This window comes from Pleurodeles waltl, chromosome 6 (assembly GCF_031143425.1).
Source record: "Pleurodeles waltl isolate 20211129_DDA chromosome 6, aPleWal1.hap1.20221129, whole genome shotgun sequence".
Taxonomy (NCBI): domain Eukaryota; kingdom Metazoa; phylum Chordata; class Amphibia; order Caudata; family Salamandridae; genus Pleurodeles; species Pleurodeles waltl.
Window position 1 is genome coordinate 376,628,641 of NC_090445.1, and position 15,378 is coordinate 376,644,018.

At 46.1% G+C, this 15,378-nt stretch overlaps 1 protein-coding gene across 4 annotated transcripts in view; it reads right to left on the reverse strand.

The window, feature by feature from the left end:
• The window catches only part of SLC12A6 (solute carrier family 12 member 6), an 830,972-nt gene that overhangs the window by 568,896 nt on the left and 246,698 nt on the right, over nucleotides 1-15,378 (reverse strand). For 2 of the 4 annotated variants that reach the window (XM_069238300.1, XM_069238302.1), the window contains exon 2: nucleotides 7,412-7,456. The exons of the other annotated variants lie outside the window; for them this stretch is intronic. In XM_069238300.1, the coding sequence (XP_069094401.1) occupies nucleotides 7,412-7,456 (45 nt within the window). The remainder of the gene's footprint in view (nucleotides 1-7,411; nucleotides 7,457-15,378) is intronic. 4 annotated transcript variants of the gene reach the window in all.

Sequence of the window (15,378 nt, forward strand, 5' to 3'; positions counted from 1 at the left end):
AGAGGCCGCTTCCTCTGTAAATTCCCCTGGAGATGAAAGTTCCCACTCCGGGGAAGAGTCTAGGTCCTGATAACACCCCAAGGACTCAGCAATCTCTCCTTCTTCTAGCACCTGTCTTTGGTACTCTTGGTCTTCTAAGAGCCTCAGTGTTCTTCTCCGCAACCTCAACCTGGCCTCCAAATTTCAGCGTCGACATTGAGTTAGCCGACTTCGATGACACTGGCTTCAGGACCGATAGACGCGGACCAGGAAAAGAAGGAGACACACTACGATCCAATCTGGATCCATCCGGCACCGGAGCTGATCCCATCGACGGCGATGACCTGAGGTTCCATCATCACCATCGACTGTGTATGAGGCGCCATCACCGGCATCGTAGGCCTATAAGGCAATGTCACTGGCGCCAAACCAGCACCCTCAGCCGGATAAAAAGGCATAAACGGCACCGACTTATAAGGGGCCGGAGAGCCCAAAGAGAATGCCAAAGGACCCGTGGGACCAGCCGGTGCACCAGCAGGGGCCATAGCATTGATCATATTGAACATGGCATTAAAAAATGCCGCCGGATCCACTCCCGGAGCAGGGAAGGCAAGATACCGCTGATATTCCTGCAGCACTTGCGCCGGCTGGGCATCAGAATCCTGCACCCCAGGTGAAAAGCGAGGACTTTCTTGGGCTGCAACCACCTCGAAGACCGATGCTGCAGGAGAAGACTGAGGGCTTTGAGGCTGTGGAGTCACCGTAGGACTAACCTCCCAAGTCGCACAACGCCGTCTAGATGGAGACCTGGATCGTAAACGACCTCTAGCCGGATGACGCCGAGAGGCATGTTGGTGCCGCTTCTTCGAAGATTATCTGCGATAACTTCTGTGCCCTTTCTTCGCCTTAGCTAGAAAGAGTTTGGCTTCTCGCTCCTTCAGCACCTTCGGATTCATGTTTTGGCAGGACATACACTCCATGTCATGCTCTGAACTTAGGCACCAAAGGCAGTCATTGTGAGGGTCCGTAACCGACCCCCGCACTCCCGACAAGGTTTAAACCCCAACTTTCTAGGAGGAGACATTGTAACCAGAGACAAAAAGGACACCTTCGAAACAGTAACTAGAGCTAGGAGAAAACCGTTAGCGTCGAAGGCACGGAAAAAAGGGAACTGACGTCAGCACGCCGGCGAGGACCTCTTATTGCCAAAGTGACGTCAGACGGAGTAGCATGCAGAGCCGTGCAATTGTGATGTCCTAGTCGACATGGAGAGCTGGGAAGAAGATTTTCCGTTGAATGCTGGCGCACTGGGAGAATTCATAAGGTGAGGAATCCATATGTAATTATATCCATCAGAAACCCAAAATAATCAAATGTCCTCTTGCTTGCAGTGGGATAAGATGTTTTAGTGTGCGGGGGGAGCTGAAAGACTCTTACCCCCTTCAGTTGGGGTGGGGGCATAACCATGCCCATACTGGTTGGTAGCCACCACCCCAATATTTTTTTTATTTTTTTTTAATTCCCTGGCATCTACTAGGTTTTTTTTACCTCCCCCAACCCGGGGAGTGAATCAGGGGTAATTGCCCCCTGTTTTTTGGAAGAAAAACAAAATCTTCCCTGGTCTCTTGGGGGCAGATATGGCCAACAGTAATGTGGCCCCATGGGGAGCGACCCTTGCCCAAGGGGCTGCCCCCCAAACAAAACACACACACACACTCCAATACCTAGTGCCTAAGTGGTTTCTGCACCCCCTCCCCGGGGGCAGATTGACCTAACAGAAATAGGCCGATCTGCTTCACGGGGGGCAGAAATGGCCTAAAGACAAGTTGCCCCAAGGGGGAGCGACCTTTTTTAAGGGGTCGCTCCCCACATATAAAAAAATACAATAAGCACACACAAAAAAAAAAAAAGATCCCCGGTGTCTAGGGGCCGCTCCCCTTATTCATAAACCAAAAAAACAAACAAATTCCCTGGTGTCTAGAGGGCGTTTTTGATGCCCGATCGCATCGCAGATGCATCACAGATGCATCGGGGATGCGATCGGGCAGCAGAAATGCAGAGAGAGACATCAAAGGTAAGGAAAGACCTTTCCTTTGATGCCTCTCTCGCCCCCTCCACATGATCGGAGGTGAAATGCTTCTCTTCCGATTCGCACTGGAAGCTGAGCATCCAGCGTGGAGGGGGCAGCCTCTGATGAGATCAGGGTTGGGGGTATAAGGGGAAGTGAAGTTACGGGGGGAGCGGGGTGGGGAATTGGAAGTACCCAGCTGAAGTAAATAACATGGTGACAGCTTCCCTGGTAGAGCATGAGGTGGAGCCCATGAGAAGTGTTGGCGAGGTTACAGTGTCTTCTTTGGCATCCCAGGAAGAGGTTCAGGGCGAAGGGAGTGTTATAACCTTTGACCAATGCTTGTCTGGGGAGACTGATATAAGGCCTGTGCTCGAGGAGACAGCTATTTGATCTAACTCGCCCACACAGGCCAAGCGAGTCTCAAGAGCAAAGAACAAGAGTTTAGTCAAGGCATTAAGAAGGCCATCCTGCACAGTAACGCCAAATGTGGTTAGCATTTCTGAGGAGGACTTATATAACAATATTGTAAAAATCCTCGACTCCCATTTAGTGCCAATTAAAGAGCACCTTGAAAAGACTGAGTCACATTTGGCTACTCTTGTTCAGTTGAAGGCCCACGATACACATGATGCTTAAGCATTAGCCGCTTGTGACACCAGTGCTCTGGCGGGTCAAGAAGCAGTGCCCAAAGCTGTAGTAGGCGGCCCATCTGGGGTTTCCACGGTTGTTTCTACTGAAAGGAATATAACTAAGGTGGCCGTTTTTACGCATTCAGTAACACCCCCCTACCTGAATCGCCAAAATCAGGTTCTTCTACCTTGGCAGCTCAGGGTGCCATGACCAAATTTCAGCTGCGCAGAGGGGGAATGGGACTGTTCCCAGTCCACACACATTAAACTTGCCAGCAGCCTCTTGCCCCTAAGTGTTGGTTCTGGCAGGGTTTTCCGCAGCTGCATGCTGATCAGGTGGAATCATGGAGCTGCCTCCGCAATAAGGTTTTGAATTAGCTAAGCACACACATGCATTGTAATTGGTCGGAAAGCAAACACATTTTAATGGTGCACAGAGCAGGGTGTGTTGGGCCAACACAAAAAGACAGAAGGTGACTGTGTGATGATTCATTTTAAAATATCCATCACTTGTGGGGAATCTTAGAAATGCACACTCACTACAACCAGTGAGATATTCTAAGATTGTTACACTGCCTTTGGGCTATTTTTTATAAACCGCCCCTCTTACAAAGTCAAAGAGAGGCCCGGAGGATGCCGAATTTTGCTGAGCGGAATGTGGAATGCTATAACAGGTTTGCCCCATTAATGTTAGTCTCTCGTATTTAGTTGGCGAGGGGGGCTGGATTAGTGACTAGCAGAAGCAGTGTGCGGGGGAAAGAATTGGAGGCTTTGTGGTTGCAGCTGATTTGCATACTGTTATGAAGTAGCAGGGGCTAACAAGCAGCTTCTTCTAAGTTATATAGGCAGCAGGGGCTGTTCAATTATCGCTTATATTTTTATATCAAGTAATTTGAATGGTCTTATTGCATGAGAAAATTGTTGCCACTGAGTACGGGGACCACAGCGCGATTAAGATAATTTTGAGGGTGCCAATTAGGAAATCACACCAGGAGGTCACTGGTTTGGTGATGGAAGCTGTGTGATCCATCAAAGTTCCTCAAAATCTTAGTTGAAGGGACTCCTGAAATGGTCATGGAGTGCCTTCAATCATGTGCCAGTAACAGTGGAGCAACTATTGGAGCATTTGTTAGTTAGCAGGGACGTGGAATTCCTATCGCCCAACCAGGACATACTGTTTGAGGTCAAGGGCATCAAGAATTTGAGGGTGCATCCTAGACTTAAAATTTCACAAGAGAACAGAGTTGTGTATATGATGTGTGTGAGACATGATAGCTAGGATAGATTAACTTTTTATGCAACCGACAAAACAAAACCATATTTTTCATACTCGCCATTACGTCTGATCATTTCTGCTATCTAGTATAAGTTGTATCTACGATGCCAATTTACAAAACATATGGAACCTGAGCTAGAATAAGTAATCTTAAGAATACATGTTTGCACGTTAATTTACCCTTTCAATCATTCTAACCATGTTGAACTTCTTTAACATACCCATGAGACAGGTTTCTCGGAGGCGTGGGGGGGAAAGGTCGGCACATGGACACGTTTTCTATTCTAGATGTGGTGTGTTCTCGCTGATACTCTGAACAACTTGGCACTGACTGTAGTAAGAGTGACTACGGGATGCACAATATATGTGCACTGCATTTGACAAGGGCCTTGCATTTAGGTGTCAGTGCATTAAACACACTTTTGTAACGCATGTTGGATTTGGCACCAGGAACATCTTACCCATTGCAACATAAAGATGATAAACTACATAGACTGAATAAACATTTGTCAAACAAGCATACCCGAAAAAACTGCCAAAGTATACGAGGGAGAACACTGACTCACAGGGTTAAGTGGCTAACGGAGTAGAAAAAGCTCAAGCAGCAGAAGAGAGAATCTCAACGTTTAGGGAGAATAAAAGCAGACAAACACCAGCCACGAGAACAGAGAATCGCCAGGTTTATTTTAGAAGAGATGTGGATAAAAACCAGAAGCTATCAGCCAGTAAGAGTAAGTGAAGGGTAAAAAGGGGTTAGAAGGACTCAAAGAAGAGCTAATAACCACAGTGATTCTGGTACATGTAAAGACTCCTACAGATTACCACCTTGTTGGAATCCTTAATCCAGTCGAGGTGAATAAAGTTGTTTTTGTAGTACATCTGTTATTCAGAGATGGAATAACAGTTTTACACTGTGAAGAAACTGATGCTGTGAGAAGCCTGCCGAGGATGCATGTTAAGGGCCAGTAGTCATTATTAGTGGGTTGGGCTCCTCAAATGCCAAGCCTATGGCTTATGGAAGCAGTTCCAGCTAAAGAGAAATTGGAGATTATTATCCCATACACTTTTAGAAAGGCTTAAAGCAACAGACTGAACAATTGCAGGACAGATGTAGATTTTCTGGAACAGAAGCGAGAGAGCGTAGCCTGCATGGAATGCACAAGGAAAACATTAATTGGAGGCTCTGAAGCCCAGGTAGGAAAAGAATCAAGGAGACCAATAATTAAAAATAAGTCAGTATGAGGGGACATTAGAAGACAAAGTTGGTCAAGAGTGAAGACTGAATAAGGGACAGCATGGAGAAGAAGAGTAAAACACGGGAGAGGAGTATTAAAATAGAAAAAGTAAACACGAAAAAAAAAAAGAGGGAGAAGCTACATGGGATAAGGAATTTCAATAGGGAAGAGCAAACTGCCACCAGGAAGAGGACAGGTCACAAAGCAAGGGGAGCACACAGTAAGACGACCAAAGGGCTGGTGTGCAAAGAAAAAAAAGGGAGAAAAGAGAAGAGGAGCAGGAGTAAGAGTTCCTTTAGGGGGTGGGGGGAAATAAAAAGAGGTGAGTAAAGTTGCTAGTAGTTGGAAGAGATCAATAGAAGGGGGAAATGCATTGAGATGGGAAAACAGCATGCAGAAAACTCATCCTGGAAGCCAAAAAAACATATGCTATGCATTATCAACATATTTGAAGGTACTTCCCTCTTTAGAGCCATCAAACACATTCTAGAACACCTTCCAAGTCCACTGGTACCACACTGAAAATACAAAGCCACACCCTTCAGTAACATCTTTTTAGAAAAGGAGAACATGAGCCAAGACAAACAGCACTTAGAAATGTATCCAACCATAACCCATCCCACCATGGAACAGGCCCAAGCTGGTCAAGTTAAATATGATTTCAACAGACGGCCTTCTGCCATCTTTATTACTGTATATGTACTGCATATGAAGCCAATATCCTCATCTCAGCTATTTTGAAACCCTTCACAAGCAAAGCACTCATATTTGACCACACTGTCAAAAAGACAACGACAACATGATCTCACCTTTCGTTCTTACAGAAAGGTAAATCTCCCTTCCCGGATTAAGACTTCTGACCCACTATTCAAAGCCATATTCTTCTTAAACTTAGTGGCAAATACCTACTTACCAGTGTTGCAGATATTACCATAACTCTACAACGAGCTCCTGTTCTCTAATCTCAAAGTACTGACCATTTCTGATTATCTGGGTAGACACACATTCTTTGCCCCTCCAAGCCTTCCTAGTCTTTGAGATATGCTGCACCACATACAAAACAGTATCACAACATTCACCTCGTCCATAACTAGGCAAAAAATGAAAGATCTCCCGAGGAATGTTCAGGGAGATGGGGGAGTAATTCAATATACTTAAACGGTAGATAACCAGTGAACTACTAATAACCTGCAAAAATGAACAAATCTTGTGGCACACCAACTGCAGGTATATGCTTAGAATATGGAACAACATGCCTCCACATAGAAGGCTTTACTCTCCAATCCAACAATTCAGAAAAATCTCTTCAGAGATCATTTTATTCACCATCAACAAGAGCTTCCTGGCTCGATTTGCTCACCGGGGGCCTACCCAGCTAGATTTCACTAATTTCTGCCATCCATCTTTTGTACTTGATTCGTATCATCAAATAAGCATGCTATGCAGGACTCAGCTGCCCCCTATAATTATCAAAGATATACACAATGTGGACAAAAGAAGAATGCTTCAAAAAGGGTAAGAGGGAAAGGCATCATGTGAGAAGATGAGCATCAAAAGACACAGACAAATTAACAAGCGGGCTGGAAAAGGGACCCAGGAGCCAAAGACACCAGGCAGGAGAAAGAACAAGAACAAACACATGGTGAATCCCGAAAAGCGTGCTGGAAAACAAGGGGGCATTAGAAAAACAGCCGAATCAAAAAGAAGAACAACGGGAATGTATCGGTGAGTCTTAAAAATAGAGTGTGTGTGCCTGGAAAGTAAAGAAGGAGGGTGTTGTAAAAAAGAGGCACGTCAACGAAAGAATGCAGCTGTCTCTGAAAAAGATGCAGGAGTCTGACAAAACCAGCTGGTGGTTCCAGAAAAAGGAAGGATGGGGTAAAGAAGCAGGAATCCCCCATCAACATACAGGGAGCCTGGGAAAACAGACAGGTGACAAAACCTGCTGGAGGATCCAGAAAAAAAGGCAGGTGGCAGAAAAGAGGCAAAAGCGCCACAAAGCAGAGGTAATAGGTCCCACATAGTAAAGGCAGGTGGCCTAGAAAAAAACAAGCAAAAATGTCCAACAAAAGTTTAACTCCTTTCATCAAAGGAATGCGCCACTAGAAAAGAGACAGGGTGTGAAAAGAGACCAAGCCCGCCAAAGGGTCATTTATAAGGTTTGTAGAAAACAAGTAATCTCACAATTCTGTAAGATGCAGTTAAGGCAAGAATACTGTACCCAAGAGTTTGCTGCTCTCTTCGGTGAAAGAGGACTGGCTTCGCTCTGCAAAAAATAAATAAATAAATAAAAAACTGGAAAATTAAAATGAAAGGTGAAAAACGAAATTTAAATAGTTAAGGAAACACAAATGGTGGAATAACAATCTATCCCCCTTGGGATTGGAAAGGTAGCGACAGCGCACTATGTGGAACCCTGTTTTAGATGTCTGGCCGTTATCCTGCATGTATGAATACCGGCAGGGAAGAATCCGACTTTTGTTTTTCAGAAATCGATAAATAGAGCACAACTGAATTTTAGGAGTAATATTCATTACTCTATAAATGGGTGTGGCGTCAGATCCTAGGGTGGGAGGTCGAGAGATACATTTCCTGGTCAGGTGGGAAAGAATGGGAGACTGAGAGAGAGACTACATTTAGCGCCTTACTTGTTTAGTTGGTGAAGATTCCTGCTCCCCAAGAGAAGAATTTATCGTAGGCAATGGTTGCCTGACGGCGTGTGAGGACACAATACATTTAGAATGCCATGAAAAAAACGGATTTGAAATGTGCAGGGAGTTGTACGATTGTCTTTCTTTAAACAAGTACAATGGCTATAAGGAAAATAAGTATCACAAGTGATCAGCAATAACTGCAGATGCTGTCAACTCCTTCTGTGGGAGCTGGTCACATTAAACATGATTTATACATGTAAACAATTTAACATTACAAAGTTATTTAGAGGACTCGAAAAAGAAGCTGGCATAACTTACAAGCGATGGCAAAGCCTTTAAGTTTACATGCTCAAATGCAGGACCAGGACAGCGAGCATTGGCGGCTCCTCTGTTTGAGCGCAGGAGCGTCCCCCCCTTGTGAAAGGGACGGGCCATGGGGTGACGAGCAGTGAGGGGAGTGCACTGTGCACTCCCCTCACTGTGCATGTATGTTTGGCCAGCCACTGCGGGCCGGCCAAACATACATGCGCAGAAGGCTATCTCCAGCCCTGCAACACAGTTGCCGGGCTGGAGAGAGCCTGCACAGGCTCCCAATCTGCCTGGGAGCACACTGGCTGGACGCCCCCAGCTAATCCTGACACTGCTCTGAGCACCGGCAGGATTGCGCAGGGCAGGCTGGGAACCTGTGCCTGCCTGCAGGACGGAAGAGGAGTGGTGCAGGGAGAAGTGACGTGGAGGTATTTATTTTTTTGTTGTTGTTGTTTTTTTTTATTAACATTTTTTTTACCCCCTGCTCATCCCCCGTGCCACCCCGTCCAGCCCCCTGTAACCCTGGCAAGCCGCTGCTGAGAGCGAAGGGAGCAGCCCTAAGCCTCCTGGTCCTGCCGCTGCTACCCCACTGCTACTGACTCAGCTGAGTTGGCTCTCTTGGACGACGACTCCACAACAGTCTGCGAGCCCTCAGTTCAAGCCGCACTGCTGACCTTGGCAACTTCTCCCTACTGGGGTATTAATGGCTTTGCTTTATTTTTGATGTCACTGGCATATCGTTGTTACTTTTGTCTGTACTAGTATATTTTGGTGATTGTTACTCCAGGACTAGGGGCTTACAGTTATTTCTGGTGTATTCTTGATGTAGTCCTGGTTCACTGCTCCTTGTGCTGTTTTTTTCCCGCTTTCCCACCAGATCCAAAGTCCTGGCCCTTGGGACTGCTGCTGCACCTTGCCTCACTCCACAGCAGGACCTTTCAACTGTCACCACTGCGGATTCCCCTGCAATATCAACACCCCTATGCACACTACCCCTGCCACCCATCCGGAAACGCCATCTCCCCACTAGCTCCAATGTATCCTGCTCAATGCCCAATCCCTCTGCAAGCACGCAACCAAGATATGGGACACCACCACCTTCATCACCAACGTGGTCTTCCTCACGGAGACCTGGCTAACCGTCACCTCTGCACCGACATCGCAGCAGCCATGTCCTTTGTTTACAAGATCGCCCACCGTGACCACAACAACAAATGTGTAGGTGGATTTGGCATCATCCACAAGGAATCCATCCACTGCACCAGCACAGAAGACGGCCACACACTGATCATGGAACACTTCAACTTTCAGGTCACAGTAGATGGCAAAACCACCATCGGCCCCCACACGGTTGACACCGAACACTAAATCTTCCTTGGAGACCTCAATTTCCACCTCTATAACCCCAATGAGTCCAACACATCCAATCTTCTGGACAGCATGCACATTGGCTTAACTCAATCAGTGACACAACACACATCGCAGGACACACATTGGACCCCATTTTCACAGCCAGCAACAGAGTTAAATACAGCCACACCACTGAGCTCACATGGTCAGACCAAACTATCATCCATATTGACCAGCACCGTCCACTGCAGCTGGAACATGCTATCTGAGAACTAATGGACAGACACCCTTAACTCCCCCCCCTTCTCCGAAATCTAATCAGACATCAAACAAGCCTTCAAAAACTTCACCACCTGGCTCTCCGACACGGGATACAAAGTCGCTGCCAGCAAACCCTCGAAGTCCATCAGACCCTCCAAACAAGCCAGTTGGTACACCCCGGAACTCAGAACCTCAAAACAACACTGAAAATAACTAGAAAGGAGATGGCGCAACACCAAGCAGTCCACCGACCAGACTGCCATCAAGAACACCCTCAACCAGTACCACAGACTCTTGAGACACCAGAAGAGAGGTAACCACATCCAATCCAGCTCCAACCACAGCAAAGACCTCTTCAGCATCGTCAGAGATTTCTCTAACCCTTCTGCAAATCAAAATTCGCATCACCCCCTGCCAAGACTTCTGCGACTCCCTCACTGACTACACAGTAAGATATTCACTATACATAGAAAGTGCGCACACCACAACACAGCATCGCCGACATCCTCAACATCCTAGACCTACACACACCTCTAACCAAAGGCAAGATCACCAGACAGCACCAACGCACCACCCGAAACACCACAACCTCATGCGCTTCATCCATTAGGATCCCACCTGGGCCCTGTCCACAACACATATTGAACCCTCATAACAACACCATCAGCAGCATACTCCCTGACATCGTCAACACATCTATCAACTCTGCCACTTACCCTAACAATTGTAAAGACACCGGAATCAAAACCCTCTTCAAGAAACCCTCCGCTGACCCCAATAAATTAAAAAGAACTGCAGACTGATCTCCCTCCTCCTCTTTCCAGTCAAAGTCCTTGAGAAAACTATAAACCAGCAACTCACAGGCTACCTAGAAATCAACCATCTCCTGGCCTCATCCCAACCCAGATTCCGCTCAAACCACAGCACCGAAACCTCCCTTATCGGTGCCGCAGAGGACATCGAAACCCTTTTGGCCGAAGGAGAATCAGCTGGCCTCATCCTTCAAGACCTCTCAGTGGCCTTCCACACAGTCTCCCACTGTACCCTGATCAAGAGGCTCTGCCAAATTGCCACCCAAGATGACACTCTCAAATTTATCACCTCCTTCCTCTTCGATATAACCCAGAGAGTCCTTCTTCCGCTTATTTTATCCAGGGCAAGAATATCATCTGCGGCATCTCTCAAGGCTCATCACTCGGTCCCACCCTGTTCAACACCTACATGACCCCGCTGGCCAGCATCGTCAGAAACCACAGACATATCATCTCCTATGCTGACGACACCTAGCTCATCCTCTCGCTATCTAAAGACCCCTCAACCGCAAAGGCCAGCTTCCACCTTTTGCATATCTAGCTTCGCCAACTGGATGCAAGACAACTGCCTAAAACTCAACACAGACAAAACAGAAGTCATGATTTTCAGAAACACCACCTCACCTTGGGACGACTCCTAGTGGCCCACCAACCTGGGTACCCTGACCCCAAGGATCAAACCCTATACCTCAGCATCATCCTCGACAACAAACACCACGAGGAACCAGATTAATGCAGTCTCCTCTGCCTGCTTCCTCACTCTCCTCAAGCTCCGTAAGATCTTCAAGTGGCACTCAATCTCCACCAGATCAACCGCCACACAAGCTCTGATCCCCATGCCTTGCTAGCAGCTGTTGTTGCAGAGGTTGTCCCCATTGCTGTTGGAGCTATTGTCTCTGCTGTGGTTCTTGCTGTTGTGGCACCTGTTCTCATTTTTCCTTCATTGGTTGTAACTGTGGTCAGTTGTTGCCCCCTGCACTACCAGAAGCTGTTGTTGCCTTTGATGCCTTGCTAGCAGCTGTTGTTGCAGAGGTTGTCACCATTGCTGTTGGAGCTATTGTCTCTGCTGTGGTTCTTGCTGTTGTGGCAGCTGTTCTCATTTTTCCTTCATTGGTTATAACTGTGGTCAATGGTGTTGCCCCCTGCACTACCAGAAGCTGTTGTTGCCTTTGATGCCTCTGATATGATGATCACTGCTGTTGTGACAGATGTGTGTGCTGTTGCCCATGCTGTGAGAGAAGCTGTAATTTCAGCTGGGGATACTACAGAGGTCTTATTGGTGGTTACTTATGTGGTCAAGACTGTTGATACTGTTGTGCTCCCTGTTATGCTGACAGTAACTGTTGTAGTTTTGGCTGTGATAAAAGCTATTGTTGCTACTATTCGCCCTGCCATAGTGGCAGTTGTGGTCTTAGCGGTCATCATGACAGGAACAACTGTGGTTGTAAGTGAGCTCTCTACTGTGTTGGGAGTTGCCATCTCTGCTGTAACTACAGCTGTGTTTGCCAATCTGGTCCAAGCTGTTGTGCCAGCTCATGTTGCTGCTATGGTCCTTGTGTGGTGGAAGTTGTTGCTGATGTTGTTCCTGCCAGAGTATCAGCTATGCTAACTTCCCAGGTCCCTGTTACGATGGTGTCTATATCCAATCTTGTGGTTTCTGCTGTGGTTAAATGTTGTGGTCACTGCTGCTTACAGTTGTCTATGATGCTGTCGGGTGAAAGAGGCTGACCTTAAACCACTGTTACTACATTTCTAATATGCCAATCATATGAGCTCTGGTGGATAGCTAATAGCTTCCAGCAAGACTTTAAGATTTCTTCAAACTTGTCCAAATAACAGCCGTTGTAAATGAGCCCTTTCAGCAGGGTCACACCACATTTTTATGCCTTTTTTGTAGAATCCTATTTTTGCTGGCTACAGAACTCTATGCACGTCACCCCTGCTAAACAGTGGTGCTTGCACTCCTCCTTTCAGCATCGTTAACACGGGATTGGTATATTTAATTAACCCATGCGTCCCAAGTATACTGTACCAGGGTATAATCAGAACCTGGAAGTTAAACAACATGAACAGTAACGCAACAATAATCGCTCTACGAGGGCTTTAGAGCCCCCAACCGTCGGCCTCCGAAGGCTGGGCTGTCAGGCTTAAGGTCAGCATCAGATCAACTGTTCCTCGGCCCTCCTAAGTTCATTAAAGTTGGACGAGGCTTTGTCTATGTTCTCATTGTTTTCTATCCCTCCTGCTCTACTATCGGCCTCATTACTCTCCTTGCAAGGTAACTGTATGCAATGGGAGGCAGGATAGATGGAAGACAAAAAAAACAGAAGGGAAGCCTTGAACGTTAGCTCTGAGGACAACCAAGCCAGACATAAGCGCTCATCAGTTTGTTAAAAGAAAAACAAAAAAAACAAGACAATGATAAGACAGAAACAAGTGGAGAACAATTCTTACTTTCAAAGTAAACAAATAAGGAATTAAAACAAAAATGTTAAGAGAAGTTACTTTGATATACATAGGGGCACATTTACTAATACTTTATGCAACACAACGCAGAAAGGGAAATTGGTGTGTTGCGTGAGAGAGAGAGAGCAGAAATGCTCTAGATTTGCAAAGATATGGCTTATTTCTGCTCTCTCGTGCCAGTGTAGTGTGTGCTGCCTAGCTCCAATGCAGGATGTGCATCTCAAACTTTCGGCCTGAGATTGATAAAATAGTTATCTCAGAGTTCATGAAAATGTGATATTTCTACTGCTAAAAATGGCAACATCTGCCACAGCAAGTGCTGCATAAAACCCAAGGTGTATTTGTTATATAAAAAATGATGAAACTGAAGGTCACAATCAGAGACCAGAACAGCTGAATACGGTACCTCAGTGGGCTAACTCATCCACTCCAGGGATCTGTGTTCAAAGCTACTGTCACAGGACTCCTGGAAGAATCACCCAGCCTTTCATCCTTCCAAGGTCGACAAAATGAGTAACATTGATTTGGTAAACAATAAACATCTGTTGGTCAGTGGTAAAACATACGTACTTGGGGTGCACGTGCACACCACAAATATGCATGTCATGTCTATGTTAACATATAAAAAAAAGTGTCAAGTACTTAAAGACAAGCTTCTGACACAAATAGCTGCTACTGCAAATGTGCTCGTTCCCTTTGCACATCACTTCCTGGAAGATTTAACATTGCCTCCAATGGGTGGACTCTCTGTTGCACTACATGCAAATTCTTTTAATTCAAAAGTTGATAATTAACTGCACACACAGTGGTATGTAGCCTCACACCCTCTCCACTACACATGCCTATGCGCAGCAACACTACCACACCTTTCTTCCATCATATTGTTTAAACCAAATACTTCACTCGACATATCCAATATAGTCCACACGTCAAAAAAACATATTGTTGGCACTAACACAACCTAAAACGTTTGTGCAAAAGCAAGCATTACCAAGAGCAGGGGAAATGGCTAGTGCCTCATTCATTTAAATAGAAAAGGTTTGATTGACTTCTGAAAAGCCAGATAATTTTTACATTGCTTTATATAGATTGGAAGTTCATTACAAAGCTTAGGATCCTGAAAGGGAAATGACCATACCCCAACTGAAAGCTTTATTTATCTGGAGGGACCCGAAGAAGAGAATGCCCTGAGGATCTCAGCCATCTTTGTAAATAGTAGTGCTTTAGATGGTTATCACAGACTGATGGGGGTTTATTTTAGTAGACTATAGGAGTAAGGCAGAAGATCTTTGGTCCATGGACCGCCAGTGAAGCCTACGCCTTGCAGTTGTCAAAAGATCATTTTTTATCTTATAGACCAGTCTTGATTCATAATTCTGGGGTCTAGAAGTTTTAGCTGCCAGCAAGCCTAAATTCTTGTAATTACAGTATCCACCCTATCTATACTAAGAACTTACGTAGGCTCCCCCGTTTAATTCCCAGTGCCATCCCAAAGGTTCTTCATTCCAAACCGCCCCTATGGACAGCGCATTGCGGCACAGCAAGAGCGTGCAGCCCCTATGCCTCAGACGGTCGACAATAGTGGGACGCTGCACCCAGCAGGAGGCTCCTCTCCCCCGAAACTCCCTTGACACTGCACAGCGTCATGTACCCTAAGAACACTTACTTCCGCCTCCTTACACTGAATGTACGCGGCATGCATACAATGCGTAGGCGATACACAGTCTATTCTTACGTAAAACTTCAGCAAGCCCAAATAGTTCTATTGCAATAAATACACACTACGATGGAGGAATTCTAGCACCTCTACTGGTAGGGGCACAATACATAACACTATATACTCTGCGTATGCACGGGAAGCCCTAGTTTGGGTTCAAACGTGAATTCCCTTTCAAGTGTTAGACTATCACAGACAAGGAGGGATGCTGTGTACTTCTGGAGGGTCGATCATAAACACTTATGGGATACCCTCTCTGCAGCGCTAGTACACAGGACCACACTCCCCGGGATTCTTGGTGGGGACTATAACTGTGTACTGGATCTCATCCTCAAGAGTACCACCCCCTCCACCACATTCACCCCCACATGCACAAGCAACACAAATCCGGAACTGGATATATCATTGGTCCCTACAGGATGCATGGCGTTCTCACAATCTTGCTGCCAAACTGTACTCCTTTTACTCCCCACCTCACAAATGACACACACGCCTAGATCGCTTCCTTTACTCAACCTCCTTAGTCCCTCAGATAAGCTGCCCCGACTATTTGGCCCACATAGTTTCTGACCATGACGAGCACTTCATTGATGTAAGATGGTCAACCCCAATTTGCTGC